We start from the raw sequence: 26,907 nt of genomic DNA, 5'->3' as shown, positions 1-26,907 counted from the left end.
TAACCGTTGTTGCAAGTGAAGTTAACGTTGCAGTCATCGTTGATAATTTGGAAGACAATTGAAATCAGTGTGAACTTTATCAACTTTAGTGGAAACCAACTTTATTTCAGACAGCAGTCTTTCAAAGTCAGACTTATCAATATCTGTCATACCTGTTGACGTTGACATTCCTTGTTTAGCCCCACTGTTTGTTCTTGTCTCAGGACCAGGATTAGGTTCTACCCCAGAACACAATAACAGTATCTGCACAACACATTTTAGACACATCTGGGTCAAGTTCAAGTTGTCCTTGACGTGGAGTGAAGAAAAGGTATTGCAAGATGATTCTCCATTTAGAATTAAACGTCTGTCTGCTAAGGGTTTGTCTGTATATAGTTGAGTTGTTCGTACAAATACATCATCACCTGTCCTTCCACAGAGGTGGTTGCGGATGTGGCTCCTGATTTCGTTGTATGCAAACAAGGGACTTATAACAGATCCAGACATTTTCCTGACACAAAAAGCTCCAAAATCATCACAGAAAGATGTTGGCGGGATAAATCCACTTCACTATGATGTAACCGTAAGACCTGAAGACCATATAGTCAGCAATAACCTTGTACAGATTACCATGCGGTAAGACAGGGCAATCAGTGGCGTCCATTTCGAAGACGGGGAGTAAGGCAAAACTTTGCCTATTTGTTTCACACCACTAGGTTGGGTGAAGGTTCCAATTCTTGTTCGCCAAATGTCAATCGATACACCCATTTTATGTTTGTATGTTCTGTATAACGTCAAACTTTGTGTATTATACTAATATTCACAAATCTTGCCCACAACCAGAAACGCCGACCTGTCTCACTCACGCATGCGCACTTCCCCCAAAATCACTTTGTAAATTGTTACTATTGAGTTCCACTAGCTGTTTAAGTGTTACGCTCTTCTTAAACAATGAAACGTTCTCATTAATAACACATCTTAAATTTCCAAACCGATTTGTATTTAAGAAACTGTTGACTGTTAACAGCGTTAATGAGATGTTTATCAGATATTCCTTAATTATGTAAATAATATAGTCAGTAAAACGAGTGATGCCAATGTATTCTATTTGCATGACTTACTAGTTTGCTACCATTCAGTTCATATCAAAACCTGAATATTTTGTATCTCATGTACAAAGAGTGATCATCTATCTGTCACTGTCTGTGGACCTCGCCGAGCTCGATTACAAACAGGAGTACCTGTCATTGAGTATTGATGAGATGGTAGATACTTGCATCGGGGTCTGCTACAACCCAGAGTTTCTTCCCTCAGCCAGACAGCTTAAAACAACACAGTGTAGGGATGACCCCACACCTGTCAACTAATCCCAGGGTGATAATGGCATACATGTGGTCAGGCTATAAGACAATTTTAGATGACTTTGTCTCTTTGATCTAGACAATTATCTTCTATAATATGCACGTACACTGGGTGTCACGTAATACACGGAACACGGTCAAGAGATTTCCTAATGCCCACATGTCGGCGGTTCCCCTTTTGTAGACTCATTATTTAAGCTGACTATCTTCATTATCAAAGTAACTGTTACAACTAGTCTAAATATCAGGAACACTACAAACAAATATAACGGATCACAGAATTTATGTGATAACAAGATCAAGACAACGTACTTCACCAAATCTATACTTTTTGGAAGCAGATTTAAGTAATGTAATATTAATATATGTAACAAGAGCTCTAAAATAATAATAATTACAAACAGCTATATTATATAAATAAGCAAGTGAAACAAACTGTATTTCTATATTCTTGCAAAATTATATTGAATGTGTTCATCCTACTGTTTTCACTACTTGTTTTAATTACACTCTTGTGGGTGGTTGAATTAGAACAGAGAACCGACAGTTTAAAATCTTCATGGTGACAAAGACATTACCGTTTTTTGGGTTGCATTAATCATTGGCCATTTTCAGTGGCTGACTATTGGGTGTCTGTCTATCGGCATGTGTATCATCTGGGTGTCTGACTATCGGCATGTGTATCATCTGGGTGTCTGACCATCGACATGTCTGGCATCTGGGTGTCTGACTATCGGCATGTGTATCATCTGGGTGTCTGACTATCGGCATGTCTGGCATCTGGGCGTCTGACTATCGGCATGTGTATCATCTGGGCGTCTGACTATCGGCATGTGTATCATCTGGGTGTCTGACTATCAGCAAGTGTATCACCTGGGTGTCTGACTATCAGCATGTGTATCATCTGGGTGGATGACTATCGACATGTCTGGCATCTGGGTTTCTGACTATCGGCATGTCTGGCATCTGGGTATCTGACTATTGGCATGTGTATCATCTGGGTGTCTGACTATCGGCATGTCTGACATCTAGGTATCTGACTATCGGAATGTCTATCATCTGGGCGTCTGACTATCGGCATGTGTATCATCTGGATGTCTGACTATCGGCATGTGTATCATCTGGGTGTCTGACTATCGGCATGTCTGGCATCTGGGTGTCTGACTATCGGCATGTGTATCATCTGGGTGTCTGACTATCGGCATGTCTGGCATCTTGGTATCTGACTATCGGCATGTGTATCATCTGGGTGTCTGACTATCGGCATGTGTATCATCTGGGTGTCTGACTATCGGCATGTGTATCATCTGGGTGTCTGACTATCGGCATGTCTGACATCTGGGTATCTGACTATCGGCATGTGTATCATCTGGGTGTCTGACTTTCGACATGTGTATCATCTGGGTGTCTGACTATCGGCATGTGTATCATCTGGGTGTCTGACTATCGGCATGTCTGGCATCTGGGCGTCGGACTATCGGCATGTCTGACATCTGGGTTTCTGACTATCGGCATGTCTGGCATCTGGGTATCTGACTATCGGCATGTGTATCATCTGGGCGTCTGACTATCGGCATGTGTATTATCTGGGTGTCTGACTATCGGCATGTGTATTATCTGGGTGTCTGACTATCAGCATGTGTATCATCTGGGTGTCTGACTATCGGCATGTCTGACATCTGGGTATCTGACTATCGGCATGTGTATCATCTGGGTGTCTGACTATCGGCATGTCTGACATCTAGGTATCTGACTATCGGAATGTCTATCATCTGGGCGTCTGACTATCGGCATGTGTATCATCTGGGTGTCTGACTATCGGCATGTCTGGCATCTGGGTGTCTGACTATCGGCATGTCTGGCATCTGGGTGTCTGACTATCGGCATGTGTATCATCTGGGTGTCCGACTATCGGCATGTGTATCATCTTGGTGTCTGACTATCGGCATGTCTGGCATCTGGGTATCTGACTATCGGCATGTGTATCATCTGGGCGTCTGACTATCGGCATGTGTATTATCTGGGTGTCTGACTATCGGCATGTGTATTATCTGGGTGTCTGACTATCGACATGTCTGACATCTGGATGTCTGACTATCGGCATGTGTATCATCTGGGCGTCTGACTATCGGCATGTGTATTATCTGGGTGTCTGACTATCGGCATGTGTATCATCTGGGTGTCTGACTATCGACATGTCTGACATCTGGATGTCTGACTATCGGCATGTGTATCATCTGGGCGTCTGACTATCGGCATGTGTATTATCTGGGTGTCTGACTATCGGCATGTGTATCATCTGGGTGTCTGACTATCGACATGTCTGACATCTGGGTGTCTGACTATCGGCATGTGTATCATCTGGGTGTCTGACTATCGGCATGTCTGACATCTAGGTATCTGACTATCGGAATGTCGCTCATCTGGGCGTCTGACTATCGGCATGTGTATCATCTGGGTGTCTGACTATCGGCATGTCTGGCATCTGGGTGTCTGACTATCGGCATGTCTGGCATCTGGGTGTCTGACTATCGGCATGTGTATCATCTGGGTGTCTGACTATCGGCATGTGTATCATCTTGATGTCTGACTATCGGCATGTCTGACATCTGGGTATCTGACTTTCGGCATGTGTATCATCTGGGTGTCTGACTTTCGACATGTGTATCATCTGGGTGTCTGACTATCGGCATGTGTATCATCTTGGTATCTGACTATCGGCATGTGTATCACCTGGGTGTCTGACTATCTGCATGTGTATCATCTGGGTGTCTGACTATATGCATGTCTGGCATCTGGGTGTCTGACTATCGGCATGTCTGACGACTGGGTGACTGACATCATGATCTTTGTGCCTGACTATTGGCATGTCCGAAATAAGTGACAATCAGCTGATATCTGAATGTCAGACTATCGGCATATCTGACACCTGAATATCTGAACTGCTGGAAGGAACATCTCCATCACCTTCTGTTAGGGGTTATAAAACAAGTGAGGCTTTAAAAATCCTGAAGCAAAATGTGTTGTTTGTGTTCTGTGCTTCTTGGATTAATAGCATCCGATGTCAAGCCTTATGTTGCATCTCTGGAGAGAAACAATTGAGTGAGTTTCCTGGGTATGAACAGTATTTTCGCTGCATCACGGCGTGTCGGCTTAATGCTGGATGCCTCAGACGCTTACCCACGACCGCGGGGTTTGGTGCTGACAATCAACGATAAGTAGGAAATACGATTGAACAGTATATATTGTCAACATTTTCCAATAACATTTAGCTGTAGTGCGGGAGGGGCAGTGTGGTAGCCCAGTCGTTAAACCGTTTGTTCTTCGCGCAGAAGGCCCGGGTTTGATTCTCCACAAGGGTACAATGTGTGAAGCCCATTTCTGCTGTCTCCCGGCTGGAACTTTGCTAAAAGCGGCCTTAAACCATACTCTCTGACTCATCATAGTGGGTAGGGGGTGGGGTTGCATCGTAACATTATTCTGTTTATCACTGAGGTTATCGTGAATGAAAATAGAAGAGCCGTGATTATTTCTTTATGTCGTTTCAATTCGGCCTGAGTCATTTGTACGCATTTGTACGTTATTAGTAATTGATAGACTGATGGCAGTGTCTCCTTGTCAGGTGAGGTCAAGAGTAAATAAAGTCACTTACAAAATATTTTTCTGGTTTGCGGTGCTATTCACGCAGAGTAAGAATACTCAATAACACCTGCTACATATGTATTGCAAATACCATAAATAAACCGTTTAAGTATGTTCTGATAACATAATCAAAATTATATTTTTGAAGAGAAAGTATGAAATGTATATTTCCAGGAGTATTAGTAACCGATAACCCAATGGCAGAGTCTCCTTGACAGTTTAGATTCAAGGAAAATGAAGTCACCAACGCAATGTTCATCTGGTTTGCGGTGCTGTCCACGCAGCGTAATAACACCTGCTACATCCTTATTGCAAATACCAAAAATAATCCATTTCAATATGTACTGAACAATATGTAATTCAAAATTACATTTTTGAAGAAAAGTATGAAATGTTTATTTCCAGGCTTCAAATCTAATAAACAATGTTTTGCGCGAAGGTCCTTCCGGATGAAGCCACACATTCCCATTCGTCATTCGTTCACAATTGTCGTTATACCCTTATCCTACTTGTACATGAAACAAATTGTCGTTATAATTATAGCCATACCATCACTGTACATGAAGCATGTCACTGATGTCAGGTAATTGCCTGTCATACATGCTGAAGAAGTGAGAAGAAACTGTCAATCTGATAACGGTATAATATTTCCCTTTAAAGTTCAAATTACTGGAAGGTAAGAGTATTTCGATATCAGTTGACAAATATTTTGTAGTCCACAAATACTGATTTCTTATATAATGCTATCAGATTTTTCAGTTGTTTTGTGAACATAAATGCTCTTACCAGAAATACGATATACTGAGTTTGAAATATATTCAAACAAATGGAAACGTTATACTCCAACATTCCTCTCGATTCAATTGGTGCAGGTAACAGTTACTGTAGAATATGATTTGCTTTGGCAACTGGACTTTCATCCTTATCTTAAAACAATCGTGCTCGTTGAAGTCATATAATCGTCATCGTCTTTGTAAATGTCGCTTCGTTAATCGTATGTTTTATATATGTATGAGTGTATTTATTAAGAAATATAGTTGTTGTATATGCAAAGACGATTTAGTTGAGGACTATGTGATTTAAGGTGTGAATTGTAAGATACCCTATATTACCCGAAGTATTGATTTGGGTTCATTTCATTCTTCTGCCTATAAGAAACTACTTTTTTTCTTTGTATCTATCTAAGGAAACTTGAGTACGTCGTTTCACTGCAGTTGAAGTTGCTGGTAGTTTATTTCACTCATGAATGATATCCCAAGGTATATATATAATTATCAAAGTCGATAGTAATATAAATTCTCATATCTACCCATGGATGACAAATATAACATAACGCATCTACTCAACACATATCTCAAAATGATAATAGGATTTGTCTTGTCTCAATCATAGATAATTTTTACCAGGAAGTTTACATAGAGACAAAATTATCCCTGTTTAATCTTAATTGGCTATTTGAAAATCAGCTAGTGTTGATAAAAGTGGGGAAAAAACCAGATGCTTGCCGAGAAGTTTTCCACTTTTATCAATTTGTGTTGATATATTTGATATCAAAAGTTACGAGGGTGTGATTTTATTTATCATCCAACATCATTCTTCCAACTTTTTCAGTTTGTAGACAGTAAAATAAGCGGTGTCTTAAGTGTAAAAAAGTACTACTAACAGCTTCAGTAGCAGAACCATTAGTGATGTCATTTGATTGTGACGTGTTGGTAACCAATGACGTCACAATGGTCTGCAAAGCATTGTGATGCAATTTCATTGCAGCGATATCTACAATGTAGATATCGCTTGATCTCACCCAAGCGATATCTCCTGTGGGAGCCAGTTTTGGATGATAAATCAAATCCTCATCCTCATTATCTTGTTAACTGGTAAAGACAAGATTAAACCACATTGATGCAAAGGTAATAGGCTAGGGATTAGTTGTACACCGAACCATGCAATTTCTTAAGAAAACGTATATATAAAACAACTTTATTGCACATAGCATGTAGATTCTTATACGGTTATCAAGCTATCGTGCAGACTGTTGTATTAATGGGTAGAATATTTGGCATGTAGAAGTTTGGGTACAGGGACAGTAACATATACAATGTTTCGATAGTTCTATCACTCGATACACCCTCATGTCGGTCACTTGCATGTTTGTTACTGACCGGGTCTGTGGCCGCGTCGTACCAAGAGATGGTACTTGTTGTGTCCTTGCCTGGACATGGGATAAAACAAGGACTGATGGGCTCTGAATCAGTGTAAAGTGCCTGAGTGGGGTATCCATGTTAAACTGCGGCATGTTATCTCAGCTGGCAAGCAATATATAACCGACAGAAGTCTTGACTACAACAAGCAGCCGCATACACGTTATAATGTTTAAATGCAGTAATCTTCAACGCAAGGTTAAACACCATATGACCTCACCTCACCTCATCTCACTTTTGTCACCCTGGAGTTTTTCATCTTGCACATGTAAGTATATGTACTCTATAATTAAGTACATAATCGTTGCAAATACGAGATCCAACAGGGAACGTGAATTCAATGGACTTAACTCTCCAATTAAAAATATTTCAGTTATATCAGCGTATAATTTTATCTGGTAGTAAGGTTACATAAGGTAGTTCGTTGACACGTTTACCACGTTATAGATCTCACAGACCAAGGATCTTATTCTGTCCGAAACCGGGATTCGAACCATCGACCATCCGCTCATGCCATGGCTAAGGGACACAATTTGTTAGATATCGATTTGAAGTTGAATGATACACTCCACTGGAGGATCCTGACCGACCCAGTAGCCGCTCATGATCATCGGTAAACAAAGATATAGGGTACAAAAGGAAAGATTACACATTACACATATCGTGGGCACCTATAAACTGGGCGGCAAAAGAAAGTATAGTTCCATGATCGATAAAAAAATAACAAGAAGAGGTTTTGTTGTGAATTATAATATAATCTAGGGAGGGCTAACAAATGATTGATCAACTACAGTTTGAATGAAATTGTGCAATCACAGGTAATGTAAGCTCAAGGTAAACAATGGTGGGGTAAGAAATTTCATTTTCAAAAGTTGTCTGAAATGTCATCAAACAATTGTCTGACACACTACAAGTTCATTGTCGACACAGTTGCCTTCAATAGCGTGTATGACCTCCAGCTGCCTCGATGCATGCTGTGATACGCCGCCTCATCGATGACGTCCGTTGCCACTCGTCTCTTAGGACCTGCTGCAATTCTTGTCTGTTGACGGGAGGCTGATGGCGTGATCTAATCTGTCTGTCAATATGGTCCCAGGATTCAATAGGATTCATATCGGTTGAGTGGGCAGGCCGGGGCAAAACGTCTACGTTCTGCTGGTTTAGAAAGTTCCGAGTCAGTCTTGCAGTATGGGGCCTGGTACTGTCGTGTTGAAACAATGTCCCCTGCTGTTGGTTTTGTAAGAACGAAAGCACAACTGGCTGCAACACTTGGTCTCTGTACTGCACAGCGTTCAGGTTTCCCTGTATAATCACCAAATCAGTCTTCTGATCTCCACAAATACCGCCCCACACCATGACACCTCCCCCGCCGAATGGATGGACCTCTCGAATAAACGCAGGAGCCAAACGTTCCCCTCTGCGTCGATAAACTCGTTCTCTGCCGTCATTTCGAAACAAGTTAAACCGTCTTTCATCAGTAAACAGCACTCGACGCCAATTTTGCACTTGCCAGCGTCGAACCTGCCTCGCCTTTGCAGTCTCAGGCAGTCAGTACCATTCCTCGGAAAGGACGATACGCTCGGATTCCAGCAGCACGTAGTCGTCGTAGTACTTACGTTGGCTAGTGGGATGTCCAAACGCTGTTGCTGCCGTCGCCGTCGCCGTTACGATCTGTTTCGCAGGTGAATGAGCCGTATCCGTGTCTTCCAGTGGTGTTGTCACTCGGGGTCGTCCGGTTCTAGGCCTGTCCTGTGTCCTCCCTGTCTGCCTGTACCGTTGAATCAGCCTGGCTACTAACAATGGTGTACAACCAAACCTTCTGGCAATTTGGACCTGTGTTGCCCCCATTTCGGCCATACCGATGGCTCTCTCTCCCTCTGCTCCTGTGACAGTCGTGGCATTTCTTGTGTATGCTTTCATCACGTGTGGTTAAACCCTGCAGATGAACGCATTTATACAGCTAACATGCACGTGCAGTTTATGCCATAGGCGGGAAACCTGTTTCACCATTTGCTTTGTCACCGCACGAGCTCCGTCAAAGGTGACGCGTTCGGGTGAGGTGTTTTTGGTACTGTTCCTGGGCAGTCATATTCCCAATACCCACTTTCCACTAGTTATCGCTGTTTTTAGGAAAATTACAAATTGCCAACCTATACTTTCTTTTGCCGCTTAGTTTAGTAAGACTTGTTTATTGGATCATTGTAACATGATCAAATAAGTGTGCAAAAGGGACAATAGTCACATGATATATTTTTTTTACTTATTTAGGGTTGAATGTGAGGCATATTTTAGATAAGGCGTTGTAGCCTAATGCTTTGTCAAGGCTTAATAATTAAACACGCTTTAACACAGGAACTTCTAAACACAGATGGTTTAAGAGTAAGAGTGTAAGAACAAAATCATGACAAGAATGCCATGGCAAATATTTGAATATATATAGCAAATTGTATAATTCTACTTACATCTTTGTCTTTAAAAAACATCTCTACGACTGTTTTGATCGACCAAATCCGTTTTCATGATAGTTATTTGCATCCATTAATTGGTAACGCATTTATTATTCATATTGTTCCAATAAAAGCGTCGATAATACTTCAAACGAAACATACGTTTTCAAATTGTGTTATGTATTGTTACGGTAACGCATACATCATTGTTGACGTAATGCATAAATCATCGTTGGCGTATTGTAAACATCAGTGTTGACGTATTGTAAACATCATTGTTGACGTATAATTGTAGACAACATTATTTTACGACGTATTGCAGAGATCATTTTAGAAATACTGTAGACATCATTGTTGACATATTGATGGCACAATGTTAACGTATTGTAGACACCATTGTTAACGCATTGCATAGATCACTGTTGACATATTGCGGAGATCGTGGTAGACGGAAAGCATAAATCCTTGTTGGTATATTGCATAGATCATTGTTGACGTATTGCATTAGACAATTGTAGACCTATTTTAGACATCATTGTTGCCGTATTGTGGACATCATTGTTAACATACTTTAGACATCGTTGTTTACGTATTGCATAGATCATTGTAGACCTATTTTAGACATCATTGTTGCCGTATTGTAGACATCATTGTTAACATATATTTAGACATCGTTGTTGGTGTATTGCATAGATCATTGCATGTCAGGTTAGGACATATCTGTATCAAGATCGTGGAGCATACATGTAGCCCCGTTTTCAGATACCTCTTTCTTTTAATTCTAGCTTTTAACACGACTGCGCGGAGATGACGGGTCCCAAATGGACACCTGCAGTTGTCCTGCTTATTTCTCTCTGCAAGGGTGAGTCACGCGGTGTACCATTTATCATTGTAATTTATGACGTATGACAGCCATGCATACTTGAACGTGTGGAACCAAATAATCTTTCAAGTCAACAGACGGATTATAATGGATGTCAGTGTACCGTCAATTGATCGATATTGCGATATTAATGTGACAAAGCTACATGAATGTTAATGGTATATACGTTATCATTTTAAGATCGAGGATACTGGTTACAAATACTTTTATACGTTAACTATCTTGTCTTTGGTTTCCCTTGGTCACGCATTTAAGGCAGTAAAAGGAGGGTACTCCGATGAACATCGTTTAGATTCGGAGTGATGATGATTTTGTCACGGTAGTTTGTGTATATCCCTTACTCTTTGGTAGTGACACATGTCCGTGCAGCTGACAGGACATGCGAACAAAAAAACATCCTTTGGATATTTTGAATATTCATTTGAATAATAAATTATCGTATATTTTGAGCAAGTATTATGTAAGCCCTTTCTGTTCTTCAACCTACACCTGTTCGGCGTATCGATGATACACTTCTTCTGTTTTTCTTTACAGTTGTGGTTTGTTTGCCGCCTACATTTGATCCGATAAATACAATACAAATACCTGAGGACACAGCAGCAGGTAAATTCTCACATAGACGTGTCCATATTGACGGAGATGTCCGATGCTATGGGTTGTAGTCATAAGTGTAATAGAACAACGCCACAGCTCGAATCGAGACACACATTGCAGGCACCTTCACTCAATAGCATACGATCTGTATCAGTACGACAACTTATGTTCAACTGATCAGCATACACGCGTCGTAGGTTCAGCAATTGTTCATCATAAGTATGATTCCAGGAAACGATAACAAATTGTTGCATTTTTAAAGTTAATGTACTGCTGATCTTCAGGAACAGCATCCCCGAACATAAATTCACCACCACGAATCGGCAAATCTGTTCTAGGTTCTGCTATCGGAGTTCTGACTGTGAGAGATACAACCCCTTCCCACATCACCTTGACAATGTCACCGACAACACAACAAAACGTGTATCTAAACCAGCATATTAGCATCAATGGATTTTACAACGCCAGTATAGTTCTACAGAGAAAGCTGGACTATGAAACAGTAAGTCTTTCCTGTATATCTTCCACAGAGTACGTTGAATTATCAGAATTGGAGAGAGTTAGACAAAGAGAGAGCGAGAGAGACAGAGAGACAGAGAGAGAGGGAGATGAGGGGTGGGGTGGGGGTATGGGGAGAGAGCAGCCTCTCACGTAAGATGTACGTACATGAAACACATAATATGACAAGTTTCCAAACATGCAAATGTTTCAATATAATTTCTGCATTCGGCCTGTTATTAAAGTACTACATTTTTAGTGCTTTGATACGGCTTGTAGATTCATAATGGACCGACTTCTTTTTTCAACACTTTTCTACAGTAGTATATTAGGATTTCTTGATCACTTTGTCATCACTTTCCCATTGCTTTGTTATTGTTAAGATTGATCTATATATCAGTAGATAATGCCCCAGACAGTAATGCACTTTGAGAATACTGACTGGATATAAGCGTTTTAATAATATATACTTGTATTTGATCAATACAATTGTGTCTGTAAATAGTTCCTCTTGTGGTAGGATGACTTATCTCGAGCGAATGATGAAGGAATTTGGTGGCTGACAATATTCACTCACCCACTCACTCATTATGGGCCGATAATGGGCCGGTAAATGATGATTAATGGATGAGTATATCTATTTAAAACCTCGATTTGAGCAATATTCCAGAGTCTATCACGGCTTGGTAAACGGAATACAACCTGTTCATGTTTGCCAGACTTATCTGTTAAATGCTTACAGTCTTCTATCGCTCACCATAATGTCCTATCTCGTGGGGAAACGAGAAAATATAACAAATGTAAAATAGTTATCACAATAAAATGGAGCAAGCGTACTGTTTAAATAAATATTCTAGATGTAAGATTGTTTACATGCCGCCGAACTTGTCTGGACCGCCATTTGCAGCCCTGTACGGCAACGTCAAGATGCACCCAGCACTCTCAATGAGCTCGATTTTGCTTTCGTGAACAGAGGTGGTTTTACCCACGTTTTAGTGACGTTGGCTGCAGAATGCAAATTTCGAATTTGATCCCTGACGACCTAGAGCGCCCCCATCGCATAACACCACCCATAGATCCGATCGTCTACTCCTCAGAAGATATGATCACATTATTAACATTTCCATTTGCCAATACCATATTGTCCAGCTGATCCCCAATACCCCCTACCTTTTTGGCATTGTATAGTCGATATCTCTCAAAACGTCAAAATGTATTAACTGACGAACCTGAGTGCTTTTGAAATACATGATCAGCTTTAGAAATATACTCTAAATAACAGGTGATGGACAAATGTTCCTCATGTTCTGCTTTTGGAAACTATCTCTGCTGATGATATACATTCATATATTCAGGACGGCAGCTCGCTGGGACTGGTCTTTACGGCAACTAATCCATCAACTCCGGTAAGTACACTTGTCAACTTCACGACAACATGTTTCCATCCACCAATCCATCAACTCTGGTTAGTACACTTGTCGGGTTCATGGCAACATGTTTCCATCCACTAATCCATCAAGTCTGGTAGGTAAATTTGTCAGCTTCATAATTACATGTTTCTCACCACTAATCCGTCAACTCAGACAGGTAGACTTGTCGGGTTCATGGCAACTTGAACCATCCACTAATCCATCAACTCTGGTTAGTACACTTGTCAACTTCATGACAACATGTTTCCATCCACTAATCCCTCAACTCAGATAGGTAGACTTGTCGGGTTCATGGCAACTTGTTTCCATCCACTGTTCCATCAACTCCGGTAGGTACATTTGTCAGCTTCATAATATTTTTCCATTGACTATTCGATCAAGGTAGACTTTATGATTTATATACCGGTGGTTGTAAGCGCCGTAATTTCACAGTGATGTTGAGTAATATTCAGCAGAACATTAAGATCTCTATTGACGAGCGTTTTGAACAACGTGTTACAATATTAACACATGTATGTTTCATGGTGTGAAGGACGGAGTCCGTCAAGATGTGACTGTCATCATCACTGACGTCAATGATGTTCACCCACAGTTCCACGGGCTGCCCTACTCTGTCTCCGTCCCAGAGGTTGTATAACTTTCATTGTGCATTCGTCTTTTTTAAAACTCGGCATGAAGGAATTCGCACAGATAGCAATTAAACAATGTGCACTATTTTTCCACAATCTTTATTTTGATGCCCAGAAATGCTGATTAATGAGAGGAATGCAAGATAAAGAAGTCTGTGAGCTCAGGGGTGGCATTGCAAAGCAACTGAGTTCAAGTCCAATTATATTTGTAAATAATACATTTGTATCCTTATTTCAGAATCACAGCATCAACTCTGTCATCTTCATCGCCAATAGCACAGACCCTGATACAGGAATAGGGGGCTTAGTCAACTACACCATGAAGGTACATGCTTCTTAAGTCTTTCATGTTATGTTTAAACACTGTTAATTCAAACATTAATGCCAGGATGAATTAAATATGACATTGCCTATACAGTGAAACCATGTTAACCTTAGATAAATACACACAGAAGTGCAATGAAGTCAGATCAGTGGTTAACCGTTTCTGACAATAATATGATGTACATACTTTGTCATGTAATAGCGGTATCAATTCAGAAAACAATATCATCAGATAGTAGTGTATGGTATTGTTAGTGTGTGTGTGTGTGTGTGTGTGTGTGTGTGTGTGTGTGTGTGTGTGTGTGTGTGTGTGTGTGTGTGTGTGTGTGTGTGTGTGTGTGTGTGTGTGTGTGTGTGTGCGTGCGTGCGTGTGTGTGCGCGCGTGCGTGTGTGTGTGTGTAAATAAATACAATATTACAAGTTTTAACTTTATATATTCGTGTGTTTTATACTTGTATGACCAATCCACTCATTTTTTACATGTTCAGACATCAAGGGCAGCTGTCAGAAGCAAGTTCCGTGTGTCCAGGACTGGTAACGTCACACTGATTGGACCCCTGGACTATGAAACCCTTAGTTTCTATCAGTTCACAATTGTTGCTACAGTAAGTATTTGATAGTTCTAGGATGTTCATTCTTTTCATGTTTTTCCATACATATTGCTGTTCTTGTATACTACCAACAATCCAAAGATACATCTACCAATGTATCCTTGTGAGTTCTTACACCTCTTGAGGGAGCACTAGCTATTTCCTGAACCGAGACGGTCGTAGTTTTGTTTCTAGTTCAACCTGACACTTATAGTGGAGCAGCAGGGGTCACCTATAGATTTAGATGGGGTACCCAAACCAGCACATTATCCACGGTGAATGATAACAGCAGTGCCGGACATGCTCACCCATTTCGCCAACACCTGGTGGCATTAATTCTTGACACCAAACTATTCGAGCTATATGACTGCGCCTTCTATAACCAGACATCCGAGTGGTTGATATGAACAACGTGCAGCCCCGTCGGGGTTCGAAGACACGCAATTAACCAAGATCTATTCAGTCGCCTCTTAGTACCAGAACATGTATAGTAACCTAACTTTACAAGGATTCGCGTGTGTAGGTTATTGTATATATGTTGTGTTATAGTGCGGGATACCATTTTGTTTCGGCGGTTTTTTTTGTGTTTGTCACAGAGACATGTTTTTATGTACACTCGGAAAATCTTGTCGGACTACACGTCGCTTGCTCTTTTTTGTATCATTAGTATGATACAGAAGCCATATATAAATGTTTAACAGTATAATGTCACGGTCATTGTAAACCTATGAACATGTACCAAAGTTAATGGACCGTACTCTCACATCCTGTATATCCTCCTGCCAGGACGGAGGAGGTCTGACCAGCGAGGCCCAGCTGTTTGTGACTGTAACAGATGTCCAGGACACACCACCATACTTTACTGGAAGGCCTTACCTACCTTATATCTGGGAGAATCTTACTGTGGTGAGAATATTTTTATTTGACATCAGTGACTGCTTTGCTAATTAAACAACTTGTCATAGATAGATGAGTATATTATTACAAAGTATCACAGAACATAACTGTAAATTATCAACAAATGCCGATTTCAGAACAGCAACGTCGTGACGATCTCGGCTCAGGATGGAGACAGAGGCAACCCCAACAACATCATCTACAGGATCACAGGCGGTATTTATATTTCATATTCATCATTTAGGAGAACAAAAGAAATGCTTGATAAGTGTATATTGTCATAATGTATGTGTCATGGTGTTCCCTTGATATATTGTAGGCACATGTCCAGGATATTTCAACATCAGCTCAACAAAAGGAACAATTGACCTAATGAAGGTTGCTGACAGAGACAGTGGGACAGTTCTCCAGAACAATGGGATATGTGTTATCGATGTCCAGGTGAAATCTCAAATTCAAATAAATGTATCCTATTTGGTGATCATGAGGCCTGCTTTTCACAGATGTACCTGTCTTACTGGCTGTTTTATGCCCACCTTTAAAGGGGCATAACGAACCCATGTCCTCGTTGCATGTGTTGCGTCTTCAAGTAGCTCATGCACGTTGGCTTCGGGCAACGTACTAACACGTACAATGAAGGCATTCGAAATAAGGCCACTCAGTTATATTTATGATATTGTCTCATACAGTCTTAAGGCAGATGGGTAGCCATGATGTGGAGTCAGTAATTTGTTTACACGGAAGACTAGATTTCGATTCCATGTGTGGGTATCATGCGCAAAGACAGTTCTTCATGTCCTTGAGGTGTGGGGCTGGAATTATACATGGGGCGTAAAACACTTCTCACTCACTGTCTTCCGTTTTTCTGTGTTCAGGCTGTAGAGGTGACGTCTTCGGGTACATTCGGTGATAACGCCAGCGACACGGTGACCGTGACCATCCAGGACAAGAACGATAACTCTCCCAGGTTCAACAGCTCCAACTACGAGGCTACCATCCAGGAAAACATGCCGACGGGGATACCCATCTCCTTCACGACTCAAACAGTACATGTGGAGGACAAGGACCAGGTTTGAGGACACCATGATTCACAATGCCTATGCATGTTATACGTATAGTACACTCGATAGTACAGTTAACAGTATCCTCATTACCCCTTGCACTACTATAACGTTATGTAAACAAAGTTTTAAGCATCAGACTTATGATCAGGTGGTTTTTATGGTTTTGTCTCAGTAAGTAAAACCGTGGTCCACATGCACAAAGCGATCTTAGTGCTAAGATGATCGTAACTCCCATACTTTACATAGGCTTACGTTAGGCAAAACTTGGTCAATTCTCCTTTGGCAAAATAGAAAACACATAAACTTGTTGGAATAACAACTTTTTTATATATCCTCTATACATACCAATCTAATGTATGTAAAGTCGCCAGTGCACCGCGGCATATTCTATGGAACGTTAAAGTCCTGACAAATTGACATGTATAGAGCTAATACGTATCAGAACCTATCAGTAGAGCTGATTACCTTGCAAAAGAAATGTATTGAATGAGAAACATGTGTTTCCTTTTCACTGTTTATCTCCTGCAGCGATACTGGGGGAATATGATTCTATCTTCATTTCAACGAAATCCAACAGAAGTTTACAATTTGTTTGGATAAACACATATATAATTGATTGTATTTTCGTTCACTTATTTATTTTTTTATGTGTTCATTCGTGTGTACGAAATCTTTTGCATATATTATATCATCAGTAAACTAATTGTGTAGAGTTGTATTGACTACATTAAGTAGGGGCACGGGTGGCCCAGTCGTCTAAGGCGACGCGATTCGCTGTGCAGAGTTGCGTCCCTTGGGCATGCCAGAAACCTATGATTGTGGGTTCGAATCCCGGTTCGCCCTGATTATGTTTCTAGGTTTGTCAGCACCATACCAGTGCTCGTGGGTTTCACCAAAGTGGTAAACGTCTGAGACCTGCATCACGTCGGGCTTTCCTTCGACATTGAGCTGACACGCCGTGATAAAACTGGAATACTGTTAAAAGCGGCGTTAAACCCAACTCACTCACTCACTCACTCACTCACTTATACAAGTAATAAGTTTTTGAGTTTTCACTTCTAAAGTGTAATTGTGTAATAATTAGATCGTTATGTATAGAGAATATATAAAGTTTATATGTTTTCTATTTTGCCAGAAGAGAATTGACTAACTTGTGCCTATTGTATCAGTTTTTCTGTAGAAAACATGTTTTTCCACGATATTTATTTCGTTTAATGTGTATTTACAGTTATGATTATGCCATAATTGGTACAGTCTGGATGTTTTGTAACACGTCAGCTTAAACAATGCTTGTCTTAATGCATAAATATAATTGGGGAATACAGCAGCTTCCAATCGAAATGTAGTGAAATATCACACTGGTTTACTGTAAATATGTGGACAATATTGTATGTTAATTATTCCAAACATCTTTCTTATTGTGCAGGCTGACAACGCCAAGCTGTCACTGACATTGGATTCTTATTCATCGACATACTTTGAGATTGTCCCGTCCACTGTCCAAGGATCGGCAACTCTGCTGATCAGAGTGAAGGATAACACCATCCTCGATTATGAACAGAGACAGAGTATTTCACTGACGGTAACGCAACGAACACATATCTGCTTATGATATTTCAAGCACCTTGGTGCATTTATTAGTGATCATATGTTAATTTTAGAAACTACATTTGCGTTCATTTCGCCACATGGACAAGGACATTTAAAATAAAATAGAACAAAGATACATGAAGGTCTATAAATCATCTACCTTTTCATGGTAGTTAGGGATCGTATTGTTAGAGCTACATTTAGGTAATGAATTTATTTCCTTAACGGTTTTATACGTGGTTCCAGTTGTAATCGATCATAATCAAACATACCTGTGGCATCATTGCTCATCAGTGAGACATCGTTAACGTGCTTCGTGCAATCAGTAAACAATACAATATATAAGTAACAATAAAATATATGTCCCTGTCTTAAGAATAAAGTCATTCGACCGGATGAATTATCTGTATTGCACTGAATCTACATTCATGCATCATGCGGTGACGTTGAAATACAATGTCATCAAAACACTATAGTATCGTTATTCTGTGCGCAGGCAGTTGCACTTTGGTATTTTTCTCTGTCAATGACCAGGTTTGGGCCAACGAGACGTCCACACCAGAGAGAAAAAGTGCATCTACCACCATTCAACTTAATATTACAAATCAGAATGACAACAGTCCCAACTTTACCAACTCAGAATATAGCGCATCAGTCCAGGAGGATAGTAACGCCTCTACATCTGTCATCACCGTCACGGTATGTGTAACAATGTAACCTGTAACTTCACCCAGACTGCGACACCGCAGCTGTCCAGGAGAAAATGGTAATGTCCACATCTGTCATCGACGTCATGGTATGTGGAAGAATGTAACATGTAACTTCACCCACACTGCCTACGCCGCCTTTATTCAGGAGGGTAGTAGCGGCTCCATATCTGTCATCACCGTCACTGTATTTGTAACACTGAAACCGTCGTCCACATTGATTCAAGGAAGGCTGCCCAAGGGATAAGTTGCCTAAAATATCAATCACTGGTCAATAACTTCTTTGATAGGCATTTAGAAGTTGGGAGTACTAAGTAAGGATAAGAATTTATGGATGAACAACTTCTTTATTGCAGTTAAGAGCGACGTTTCGGTTTAGGTTCATCACTTGCTTGATAACGGTGTTAGAACCTACACCAAAACGTCGCTCTTAATTGTAATAAAGAAGTTGTTCATCCATAAATTCTTTTCCTTACTCACTGGTCAATGCTCTGTTAGTTAAATGCCACCATCACTCAGCTGTAATATTCACAAGTGATGTGTGACATAACAAACGCACAGACAAAAACGTACCACCTTTTAAAACCCACGACCACGGCATGTTTGCTGACTTTGATTTGAACCCACGATTAGCTGATCCTTGAACGAGAAAGGGATCACAACGGCACAGTGAGATGAGGCGCCGTTGACCCCTGCGCCACCTCTGCCCCTTATTTTGATATAGAGTACAACTTGAAATAAATGTAAAACAGAAGTTGTTAGTGTGAAAGCTACCAGTAAGGGTCCACATGGTCGGTATTGAGTTATACGTGGATTCATAATCTACAATGTCATCCCAAAAAATAACAAAGGAAATGAACCGAATAGCTGTAAAACTGATGATGTAGTGCCTTGTCAATTAAGTGGGTTTCACTGATGTGACACAAAGAAAATGATCGTTTAATTGATGATACATTTCCCAAACGGAGGCTGACCAGGTGGACCCTTCACTGGTGGCCTTCCCCATAGTTTTATTTCATAAATGAAATTTGGATTTGTAAACAAGCAAAACAATAAAATAGATTACCGTACTTTTATATAAGCATGTTCATGTTGAATATATACATAAAATTAGTCTGTAACTGTAAGTTTGAGCTACTGGTATAAAGGCTTAAAGGAATGCAGTGTCTCTGTTTTATTATTTTATCCATAAGGTATTCAGATTATTACAACTTACGCCTACTATTCGAAACTTTTACTTTTGACATTAATATCATGGACTGATTTAAGATTTTCCTTAATAACGTAACTAAATTGGTTTCAAGTTATATCCATGAATATAATTTTTTTTGCATAAATGTCTGCATGTAGATAAAAATTGTAAAGCATCTTGAAAAGGATGCCCACATTTGCAGTCTCGCTGAGTTTATTGCAAAAAAAGGGCAATTTGCTTGATAAGGGGACTAATTCAGAGTCTATTAATATGTTTTCTGAACAAAGAGATCTAATTGTGTTAGATGAGGTCAAGGATAGTGTGCCGCCTGTTTTGAAACTTCACTTGTCAGATCAGAAAGTTGTGAAGTTGACAGAGGTGTCAGATAATTATTGTTCTTGTTCACAGGGATCAGGCTCTTCTCGCAACAGTGCGGGTTTTCCCAATTTCAATCAAAACAATCGTGGTCCGTAGAGGTAGCCAAGGTGATATATGTGGTCTAAGGTGTCGTCAGGTGATCAGAATTCTGCGAAAGTTTATGGTTATCGAGGTGTTCTAATGAGAAGGCATCCCGAGTCCGAGATAGACGAGAGCTCTAGAACGCAGGTCGTGGTTCCATGGGCATTTAGAGATGGTATTCTCAGTTTGGCTCATGAGAGCTTGTTTGCTGGTCATCGTCGTAGGACTGATCTGCATGAGACCTATGAGCGGGCCAGTTCTGATCATTTCCGCCCTGGGATGTACAGTGATGTAGAAGATGTATGTAAGCTTTGTCATGTTTGTCAAGACAATACCAGGAAAACCTATTCAGGGAATTCCCCCGGCCCCTTTGATTAAGTGCCTATTGTTTTCAGGGCTTCTTCCAAGGTCATTATTGACGTGGTAGGTCTGTTACCTCAGTCTACTCAGGACTCAGGGCAATCGGTACTTGTTAACGGTAATGTGCGTTAAAACGAGGTAACCGGAAGCTATCCTATTACGCAAGGTCACTGCGGTGTGTGTGTGTGTGCCTATTACCGGGATCCGCGTCACGGGTGAATGTTATGCTTTCAGTTTTATCGGGAATGAATCCTACTTTCCATTTGTTTGCCCAATTTTAACCAAATTATTATTAATGAATGTCGCTGCCGCAACTGGATCATCTATTATGATATATTGATGTATCGTTAGCAAAAGGGCGTACATTATTCTCTATTCCTTCAACAATTATACCATTAATATAACTATAGTAGACACATACCTAAGCGTTTTCTGTGAATGTTACTGTTTTTCAGGCTGTAGATGACGATCTGGAACCCTTCAGAACTGTCACTTATGCGTTACGAGGTGACGACGGAATGTAAGCAAAACGTTCGCTTTAAGACATTCTTTTATACGTAAGGGACAGAGCATTTGATGTTTTGAGGGGGTGGGGACGGTCAGGGATTTTTCGAAAAACATAAAAATGATTTGTTTGGATAAACTAATTATGCTGCAGACTGTTGGGCGTTAGGCGTTATCTACTATAGTAGCTGTAATATCATCGAAATGATAATCAGCACAATTTATGTCAAGAACCCAACATGTATCCATGTTAGTTTAAATAAGTGTGTGTGTGTGTGTGTGTGTGTGTGTGTGTGTGTGTGTGTGTGTGTGTGTGTGTGTGTGTGTGTGTGTGTGTGTGTGTGTGTGTGTGTGTGTGCAAAAATATATCTGTATTTCTCTATACAAGGTTCTCCATCAGTTCCTCTGGTGAGGTGACAGTGGCCTCTAATAAGCTGGACAGAGAGACCAAGTCTGTGTACTATATCTCCGTGGAGGCCACAGACCCCGGTTTGTTGAAGGACACCGCTCAGCTCACTGTCAACATCACGGACGCCAACGACAATCCACCGGTATTCAGAAGAGAATACGACGGTTATTTAAAAGAAAATGACAACAGTTTTAGTAGGCCCATTACTGTCTCGGTAAGTAGCATGTGAAATGCTCTATGCATCGTCGGTTACTCCGCCATGCATTTTAAGGTTTACATGTAGCTCACCTCGACAAAGCGTTTCGTTTGGAAGCCTGTTTGTCCGTCCTTGTCGGCTGTTGTCTGTCAGCGTCTTTCCTCATCAAAGCTGCAAACATGTTCCCATAATTAATGGCATCGTTGTTCCACTTTTTTACTTTACATCGAAACAAAACTTCAATGTAAAATAGCAAACATATTTTTAAATAATATTAAGCCGAATAATAATGAACATAAATACATGCATTATGTTGTTTTGATCACCAGTTGACATCGACAGTTGTAGGTGATTATCCTTCTTCTCTTCACTGTATGGGTGTCACCATACGCAAATTCAAGTTGTATATATCACAAACGGCAAAGTAACCAAAACACTTCCAAAAGATCTACAGATTTGACACTTTAGTTAAGATTCAAGTCTGTTTAACAACGGCATCGTGAGCGACTTTCAAACATAATGGGATAACATGTACTCATAATATGCCAAATAAGCTATAATAACTACTGACATGAATGGACCCATAGGGGGTTTAAAATAAATTAATAGCGTCAATGTATGTACGTTGAGAATTTGTTTAAGAATCGAAAATAAACAAATCTTGCCCAAATTTAATTGTATTGATTTAAGCCAGAATGCAGAAAGACAGCAGTTCTTATATAGGAAGAAAGCAATGGAACTCATCATTGTGTCTTGCATTCCATTTCTCTGCATTTTGATTTTGATATCATATTTTTATTGCCAGAATGATAAAAAGGGTCGAGAAGTTTGATAATATACAATATATCCAGAGGCGCCGCATTTCGCTTAGCGTCTCTGAAGCGTGCCAGGATCCCAGGATCATCTGTTCGAATCCCAGAGTCTCCCTGATTATGATCCTTGGTCTGTCAGCACCATTGTCGTGCTGATGGGTTTCACCAAACCTTAAGTGCTAAACGTCTAAGATCTGCATCACTTTGGTGTTTCTTCCCACAAGCTGTCAGGCCATAAAACTGAAATACTGTTCAAAACGGCGTTAACCCCTCTTCGCACAATAAGTTGACATGCTACACAACTGAAGTACAGACGAAACCTGTGTTAACCCCACTCATTAACGTCCTCGTGTATCCAGTGCATACGTAGTATGACGCCATTCTGTTATGCTATTAACAACAATAGAAATCAGATACATGGAGATGTAGTAATATGGAATAAGTGTTGATACCACTGGAAATATAGCAACGTTGTCACCCCACAGGCCACAGACGCTGATGTAGGGGTCAATGGTCTAGTGAGGTACAGCATCAACGGCACCTACCCTCGTGGTCTGGACTCCCACTTCACTGTGGACGGCGTCACAGGTGACCTCTCGGTGCACACTGTTCTGGACTACGAGAACCTCACCAGTAGCCAGGTTGCTGTGTCGGTGAGAGCCACGGACTCAGGGATACCACCACTCTACTCAGATGTTAATGTGACCCTTACTGTGCAGGTATGAAGAGCAGTGAAGAGACTTTGAATATAATATGTGTCGGGAATTAGTGTATTTCACGTAAATATAATCAATTTTATAAACAAAGTTAAACATGTCCAGCTAATATATCCCCACGATTGTGTACAAGAAAATAACATTACACGAACGGTGTGAACATGTACGTGCAATTTAGATACCTCTACGCCACTCACCATGCCTCTAAAGGTGGTATAATTTGCAGTGTAATAGTAATTATGTAATAATGGTGAATTACAGGACGAAAATGATAATACTCCAACATTCAAAGCACACCCCTACAGCCACGGAATTAAGGAAGGAACCAGCTTAGGTAATGTACAAGTCTTTACCCTCTGAATGTTGAGAAGTTGATCTGCTCGGGCCGTGCGTATATTCAGTCTGATTGTTGTTGCTTTACATTGAAACATTGTGTTATCTACAAACAATCAAGTAACATAAATTATTAAAGTGAATAATATACATTCCAATTAAGTATTAACTCTTAGTATGTTTGATGCCATTCTCGATTACCCAGTGTATTATATCTCCAGCTTGTTGTGATAGATACCCATTCGCCACCATATTTTCGCGTCCACATCTATTGACACGATGCTGATTATAACGAAACATCTTGTTGGACACACACAAAACACACACACGCACACACACACACACACACACACACACACACACACACACACACACACACACACACACACACACAAACTAATGGTTATTCAAACCAACATGGACAAAGCTTCAAATTTCAAATTCGAATTCTGCCTCTCGATTATTGTCTACCATAGTGGTCAGCACAGCAATTAGTGCAAGAGTAGATAACGCCTATTGGTGCACTGGCCACCAATTTAAATATAACAATGTTGAACTTATATCATCAGAAGAAATTTTCTATTTTGATAACTCAACTCTAGACACTAAACACAACATATCAACAATCAACGTGGGTTGTTACTCATTGTCAACAAATTAATAGTTCACTGAATACAAACTATGAGCCTGCCTTGTTTAAGAAAAACTCCCATATTTTAAATATATAGCGGCCACAATTTTTCACGTTAAATTCTAATAAACTCATATAATTGATTGGTTGTTGATTTCAGGCTCATGAGCAAGAGACATTGTTTCCGAAGTTATTATGATAATAGTTTATAACCACGACACGAAACTACGGTGGCAAACAGGTCTAGGATACTTATCATAATAATAATACGCTGGATAAACGAGGATCAGGTTGTGTGCTGACCGATACTTGGTTTATGTTATTGTTTTGTTTTCAAAATATATGTACCTGTTTCTGTGTTGTTTGTGTTTGCTTAGTTGAGTTTTTGTCTCTCTTCGCTTTTGCTTTTTACTGTGTTTTTCATTATACCAAGTAGTATGTTTATAACGGTGAATCTGTGTATATCTAGAGTCAAGCAAATGATGCTGTGTAACAACCATGCATTCCTCATCCGCCATGACGTGCTATGTTTAAAGGAAGCTCGGTAATCACAGTATCTGCAACGGATGATGACGGAACGGATCCGAATGACGTCATTTATTACACCATTGTTAGTGGAGATGATGGTAGGTTTCGTATTAACCCAAACAGTGGACAAATATCTACAAGTGGCATCCTGGACTATGAATCGAAGGCAGCTTACAACATGGTCGTAATGGTTCAAGACAGAGGCTCCCCTGAACGTAATTCAACTGCAGCTGTTAATATCAGCATCATTAATGTCAATGATGAAACGCCTAAATTTAATGTCAGTGATAAAACTGTCAGTGTTTATGAGAACATCACCACGGATGAACATGTAGAAGACTTCAGCGCTACTGATGCCGACCCCGACAGACGACTTGAGTACACCGTTACCCTAGTCACCGGTATCAATGAGGAACAGCAAGACGTTTCATCACAAGTACAGGTAAACATATCATGGCGCCCGAACAGTATTTCAGTTTATATCACGGCGTCTCTGCTTAATTTGAGTGAGTGAGTGAGACGGGTTCAGTGCCGATTTCAGTACATCTGTTACATCACGGTGTGCCAGCTTAATTTTTGTGAGAGACGCGGGTTTACTAGCTTTGGGTGGTATTTTAATATTGCACGGAGTGTCAGCTTTATTTGAGTGGGGGAGTCGGGTTTTACACCGGTTTTGACAATATTTTCGAGGACACGATAGGTAAGCCTCACAAGAGAGGAAAGATCAAGTGATTCTGGTCGTGGACGTTCACCATAGTCTATGGATATTAATAAGGGCAAGTCAAGGATTCGAGCTCACGATTTCTGCGCATCATTGCGGGGCTATCACAACGATTAATTGAGGTAAGGGGTGGGGATGAGGGTGGCGCAGGTGACTAGTCCCGGAATCTTCCAATACCATGCATCTCTCTGGCAGACACATCGGGTTGTCTGTGTGGGGTTAAAACAATTATGTAAACTATCATTCACGCACAAAGACAGTCGACGCTTGTAAACTTAAATACTCGCATGTTGAAGATTATTAGTGATTTGACACGTGTCATATTTGGTAAAGAAATACAATAGTTGATCCAGAATGTATTTGATTGCAGTTATTAACATTTTTTAACTATTTGCAGAACAAAAAAACTGATCGCATGTGCCAAATGTCCGGTTGCCTGGCCTAACATTTTGAACAAAATAAACACACACCACTTATATTGCCACAATGACATTTTCACTTTTGTTTTATAGGACTGGTTCAGCGTTAACAAGTCAACAGGTGAAATCCGTGCTTCTCGCAACATTGATCGAGAAACTGCTCAACAGGTCACTCTTAGTTTACAAGTGAATGACACAAATGCAAGTGCTGGATTTCAACCTCAAATCGATACAGGTTAGCTAAACTCTCTTTCATGAATCTTGAAGTGATCTTTGATGCTTTGATTAATCTACATGTACGTGATCATAGAATTACCCTCTACATACTAGTATACCATAACATATTGGTTTAACCAATATGTTAATATGCTAAACACGCCACTGACACGTGCATCGTTGGATTGGGTAACATGTTTGTACCATATACAAACTAACATTATGAATAAGGTAGACGTTAAGGGAATTTCTGTTTGAACAATAAATGTGCAATCTCTGCACTATTGAAACATTGCAGTCCTGGCCTCGGGAAAGCCTACCTCCATGATCATCATTGTCAAGTACGTCTAAATAAAGCAATTATTTCAGTTCATGATTTGTCAAACGGAAGTATGCAGTTTTAAGAATAGTTAAGATTGAACTATAGACGGTTTGCTGTATTTCAATTGTGTGTGATCCCAGTCTGTTCGTTATGAAATCCTACAAGGGACATTGTCGCATTGTCCCATTTTCGCCGTTACAAAAAAAAGTAAAACAGGTCAAATTTTAACCAAAATGCGACAAAGCGACATATTGGC

General features: G+C 40.3%; 1 protein-coding gene across 1 annotated transcript in view; it reads left to right on the top strand.

The window, feature by feature from the left end:
- Positions 1–26,907, top strand: part of LOC124141185 (cadherin-23-like) — a 92,665-nt gene that overhangs the window by 5,460 nt on the left and 60,298 nt on the right. The window contains exons 2-20 of the mRNA XM_048392872.1: positions 10,413–10,489; positions 11,045–11,113; positions 11,443–11,606; positions 12,958–13,008; positions 13,565–13,660; positions 13,900–13,986; positions 14,474–14,590; positions 15,362–15,481; positions 15,610–15,688; positions 15,792–15,913; positions 16,348–16,542; positions 17,963–18,118; positions 18,661–18,825; positions 21,300–21,364; positions 21,737–21,971; positions 23,251–23,484; positions 23,743–23,832; positions 24,975–25,415; positions 26,207–26,348. Coding sequence (XP_048248829.1) covers positions 10,435–10,489; positions 11,045–11,113; positions 11,443–11,606; positions 12,958–13,008; positions 13,565–13,660; positions 13,900–13,986; positions 14,474–14,590; positions 15,362–15,481; positions 15,610–15,688; positions 15,792–15,913; positions 16,348–16,542; positions 17,963–18,118; positions 18,661–18,825; positions 21,300–21,364; positions 21,737–21,971; positions 23,251–23,484; positions 23,743–23,832; positions 24,975–25,415; positions 26,207–26,348 — 2,683 coding nt within the window. The 5' untranslated portion in view covers positions 10,413–10,434. The remainder of the gene's footprint in view (positions 1–10,412; positions 10,490–11,044; positions 11,114–11,442; positions 11,607–12,957; positions 13,009–13,564; positions 13,661–13,899; positions 13,987–14,473; positions 14,591–15,361; positions 15,482–15,609; positions 15,689–15,791; positions 15,914–16,347; positions 16,543–17,962; positions 18,119–18,660; positions 18,826–21,299; positions 21,365–21,736; positions 21,972–23,250; positions 23,485–23,742; positions 23,833–24,974; positions 25,416–26,206; positions 26,349–26,907) is intronic.

This window comes from Haliotis rufescens, unplaced genomic scaffold, assembly GCF_023055435.1.
Source record: "Haliotis rufescens isolate VD_foot unplaced genomic scaffold, xgHalRufe1.0.p SCAF_11, whole genome shotgun sequence".
NCBI lineage: Eukaryota > Metazoa > Mollusca > Gastropoda > Lepetellida > Haliotidae > Haliotis > Haliotis rufescens.
The sequence above is the reverse complement of the archived record's forward strand: the minus strand, read 5'-3'. Positions and strand labels throughout refer to the sequence as shown.